Consider the following 5221-nt stretch of genomic DNA (forward strand, 5'->3'; position numbering starts at 1 on the left):
CATAATAATTATAAACGAATAACCCCAACCCAAAAAACAACCTTGCAAATTTCACTTTTTTTCTCACAATCCACAAACAAGCAATATAAAGATGACCTTCAGGACAGAGCACTACTGCCCTCCTGTGTTTTGGGGTGGAAATGGCAGGATAAACAGATCATTTGTCTGATTTATTTCATCTTGACTTAAGAAATGCTTTCAAGTACTCAGTCAAAACATTCACCTTCATGTTTTTTTCGTCACAACTTGCTTTAATAACATAAAATCAAAAGCTTTTTACCATGATGGTTTTTTACAGTGCAATGGGCTTCTTCTATTTACACATGAAAGCACACAAAGTATATTTTGCCTGTGCAAATTTTGCCTAATTGTTAATCCCCATTCATTCAAATAATTTATTCAGTGAATAAGTACATTATGTAGAATTTAAAAAAAAATTGTTGAAAGAGGGTAATTTAAGCAAAGAAATATTCATAATTCATTGATGAATGATTAATGGCACACACCAAATATCTTATCAAGCCAAACACTGCAGGTAATTCTTTCCCCTAAGGTTTACCTATTATTTGTCTACTACTCTCCCTGACTTTCTCTCTTGCACCAATCAAAATGTGATATATTTTTTTTTTTCTAAGTAGTAGTTGCTCTCTGTTTGACTCCCGTCTCTGGTAGAAGTGTTTCATTTCACTAATGCGGAGGTGAAACCAGCTCCATTTAAAAAGGGAGTCAGGCTGAATACCCAAGGGGCCATGGGAATAATCAAAACACTGCCAGAGTCAGCGTGGAATACAAACTGCAGTTAGGAACAAAGGAAATGGAAATCAATGCCAGGATATGCAGATTTTTTTGACAACCCAACATGCAAATGATCTTTTGGGATTTTGCCCTCTGTTGCCTTTGCTTGGTTAAAATAACAACTCCGATGGGAAATAGAAACTTCAGTATGATGGAGAAAAGGGCACAGCATTACACCTACTTAGTTTTGAGTGAAGGTGTTCCAAAATAATCAATAAAGAATGTACTGCATTTGCTAGCAAGGCTGAATGCCTAAGGCATGGTCATATATATAAATGCACACCAACCATCCCCAGGAATTAATTTAAAGCTAAACATTGTTTTATTTAAAAGTTGCACATTGTGTTTTATGCACAGTTGAATTTGTCAGTTTGCCGACACTTGAGGAGCTTGAGGAAAATCTCCATCTTATGGGCGTCTTTCTTGAAGCAGCTGAGCAGGGTATAGTCTTTCATGACAGATTCCAACATATCGGGCAGGACATCATATTGGATTAGTCCTTGTTCGTTGTATGTTGTAGTCAACATTCCTTCATCCAACATCTGCGTGGAAACATTTAGAAAAATTAGAAAGATTACTAAACACAAAAACACACTGTGTATTTTCTTTTCAACAGGGATACAACGTTGTATTGTATAACTCAGCTTGAAATATAAACCTGACAATTGAATCTACAGTGATCTTACCCACCTTTCTGATAAGGACAACCAGGCCTTGCTCCAGACTGACCAGTTTCTCGGACACCCACTTAGTCTTGTTGAGCAGCACGTCCGGAGCGTTATCGTAGCGATCCAGAGTGGTCTGCAGATAGACCAAAGGCTCGATCCAAGACTGGACCAGCATCAGCACAGATTGGAGCAACCATGTATCCTGCAGTGCATAAAGGAGAATGAAAAACGTGGTTAGGGAAATCGGGGACTCTAAATAACGAGTAGTGAGTGTGAGTGTGCACAGTTGTTTGTCTCCGTGTGTGATTCCCGTGTTAGGCTAGCGATCCGTGTCAGCTGGGATTTGCTTTAGCTCCATCCATGTCATGAACATGAGTAATAGACTTTCAATCACAGTATAGGTATAGACAACGGTTTGCAACTTTTAGGAAGTTTAGTGCAACTTTTAGAATTGAGAACTTCCTAACAGCATGGGTTTAAATCAGTGGCAAGTCAGCCAATTTACATTATGTTACTTAAGTATTTTGAAGTGCCCTGAGTGAAGCAGTTGAGTCCACTTAATCCACCTAAATGGAAAAGACTTTAAACCAGGAGGAAATGACCAACATGCTGTACAAATGGCCAGTAAACGGCAGAGGATAAATTACTTAAAGAAGAGCTTTGCCATAGATACAGTTTAAAAGATCACATCTACTGTTAATGTGATGACATCACAAGCAGTTGCATTATTACTAGAATAAATCCTTGAATGAATTGCTTTAGCTATATTTTCTGCACATGGCCTTTGTTAGCTGAAGGAGCATTATTGTGCCACATTAACCACATTACAGTTCAAATCAGCCAAATCAACCTTCACTGGCCTTTGGCTCCATTTAGTTTCCAGCATACTGATCAAGTTGACCTTTAGCCAAAATGGCCGCACCCTGCAGGACGAAAGCCATACCCTCACACAGGCACAGACAAGAATGCTGTGTGAAATTATAAAGAGACATTCAGGATTTTTATGATGTTTTATGAGCCGCTATTGTAATTAATGCGTGCGTAGTTGGCACCAGTGCATCACAGATGTGAGTGCTGACATTTACGTAGCAACAGTACCATAAAGCATGGGCACATACAAATGCACGTGCACAAAAAAATATTAAAATGTTTTAAATGAAGGCTTTAAACGTCTTCATTTATACACACACTGAATGAATAAGCAAACATCTGCTACTCTTGCCAAATAAACAACTTGTGGTGATCGGTGACCTTAAACTTACAGATATTTGTTGAATTTCACTCTTGGAGCTAGGGATGGGTAAGGCCTTGGTGATGCATGTGTAGCCAACCGGGTTTCTCTGAAGCCGCAGTGGGAAGGGAACAAACAGCTCCTCCTAGAATCCATACAAACAGGTTAGTGCACAGAGGAAAACCGATCAATCATACAAATGTGTGCAGACATGCTGAATGTATTTGTGTTCTGAACCTGTATTTTATGTTGTGGTTTTATATTCCAAACCTAAGACTATAAAGATCTCAAATGACAATGTCGCTGTATGTTAAAATTGTCTCCCTCTTTTCATAGTCTCATCTGTCCACTGTAGTGGATTTCTCCAACGAATTTCTTTCTTTTTAAAGTTTAAAATTACCCCCCCCAAAGAAACACACACACACACACACACACTGAAGGACAGATCGGGGAAACCGTGACATAAGCCTCACTCTTGTTAGCCAAGGAGACGGGTCAGAGACAGCACATTTGTTTTCCAACTTGTTCTCATCTGTTGACCCCATGCAGCATCTTTTTCGGTAACAAGCTCTACATCATCCTTTTACAAAGACAATTTCGGATTTGGAGTTGGAGAGCGAAAGGGCTTTAACAGGCTGTAAAACCTGTGCTCTCACTGCTGCAGTGTACCATTATTGCATACTCCACAGTAAGCCTGCTCCTTCAATAAAACATCTCTTTCTCAGAAGTGATGTAGAAGATTACTTTGAAGTCTGGCAGTGAGGTGATGATCATGTCGGAATCGAAAGCAAAATAACACACACAATCTCACAGAATGTGTTTGTGTTTTTGGTCCAGCAACTGGTATTGACAAAAAGAATAATACCCATAACCAAGCAGAAAGGGAACTTGGCCAGTGAATCCCATTGGTCACTCATGGCCAAAAACCAACAATAAAAATGTCCCCTGTATATAATGGATTCCCTGTGAATTACAGCTACCCACAATTATACTGTATATAGTTATTTTTTTAATTGTCCTGTAATAAGTGTGAAGACTGAGTCAGTTATCCCTGAGGCTATTTTGTATTATTCAAGCCTGCAGATACAATATATGTGCTGAAACATTGTGTCCCCTACACCGCACTAGGCGCTGGTCAATGTTACTCACAAACAAAGAACATGATTCTTCTGAGATGCGGGAGATGAGCTCAGCATGCTGGATGATTCGGTCCAGAAGCTTTTCTTGGGAGATGAAGGGACAGCGAGCCATGCTGCCCTGCTCATCCTTACAATCTAGTGGGATGCTTACAGCAAGCAAATAGGGCCACAGCAAGACAGCCCATACGCCACTCTTTTTGACTAAAGACAAACACACCAACACATGTTAAATTATGCAGTATTAGGGCAAATTAATATATCTTCTGTATATTCTATTGACAAATATCCAATAACAGGACAATCACAAAACACAAGTGCAATTGTGCGAAACATTACCTGCCATCATGTTCATCCTGTCAGGAGTCTTCAAGTCCTTCTTGACTATTGGTCATGTCGACTTCTTTTATAATGCCCAGCCACGCCATGAATACATGGAAAAAGGTCGATTTGGGCATGCATAGGTTCGCATAGCATACCCATCCTCCCATTTCTTGTCTCATGCATAAAACAACATGGGGAATCTTGTATAGCGAGTCAGACCGAGTATATTTCTTAATATAACATGTCGGAGAGAGATGAGAGTTTTGCTTTGACAGTATGTAATGTTGATGTAATTGCGCATATGATGGAGGAGGCTTTGGAAAAGATGGTATGTAACTGAAACGGAGTCGGAAATCACTGTGAACCAAGACAAACACATACATTTTCCCCCTTTTTAATTTTGACACGATGCTCAGAAAATCACAAAGTGTAGTGTGTGTAAGTGTGTAAGTGTCGCTCTACCCAGAAGCTATGATGTGCCAGTTGTTATGAATGTGTAGTTGTTGTGGAAGCAAGCACATGTTGGAAGAGTAATCCATCTGTACAGTATATTTAAATGCTCATTTTCCCAGAACACTTTATTGCACCTTATTTTATCTAATTCTCTCATTGGTGGAATCCAACTGAAACATTGCTGGGAGTTAATTTTATTTCATTTTAAACAGTTTTGCAGACGTGGTGATTGTAAAATAGTAAAATATTGTTTATCACAATTATACAAATAATAGTAATATAGAAGAAATACGTAGAATAAATAAAGTGAGTTAAACATGTTTAAGGATACATTCAAGACAGCTCAAAGGTGTTGCGTTACCACAGTTGACGTCAGGGAGACGTTACCTATTCACACGTCTTGAGGACACCTGGAGCCTTTCACCACGTAGTCAACCTGTTTCATATGGAAGTTTCTCTTTTTTTGTGTTCCTCTCACTCCTCAACCTTTTCCCTCTCCACTTCTATGACAAGTAAGCATCTTTTTAAGATGTACGCACACTTCTCTGGAACAGGATGGTGTACTTGCCGCGCCATGTGTCTAAAAAATGGCAAAGACTGTATTTGAACAGTAA

At 39.2% G+C, this 5221-nt stretch overlaps 1 protein-coding gene across 1 annotated transcript; it reads right to left on the bottom strand.

The window, feature by feature from the left end:
* Positions 1-1142: 1142 nt before the first annotated feature.
* On the bottom strand, positions 1143-4185 carry smtla (somatolactin alpha; the record flags this gene model as incomplete). The annotated part of the gene is made up of 5 exons (XM_083886904.1): positions 1143-1337; positions 1486-1665; positions 2726-2839; positions 3844-4034; positions 4170-4185. 5 exons carry the CDS (start codon positions 4183-4185, stop codon positions 1143-1145), a joined length of 696 nt encoding a protein of 231 aa, XP_083743030.1.
* Between the last annotated feature and the right edge of the window lie 1036 nt (positions 4186-5221).

Source organism: Microchirus variegatus (genome assembly GCF_963457635.1).
Source record: "Microchirus variegatus genome assembly, chromosome: 3".
NCBI lineage: Eukaryota > Metazoa > Chordata > Actinopteri > Pleuronectiformes > Soleidae > Microchirus > Microchirus variegatus.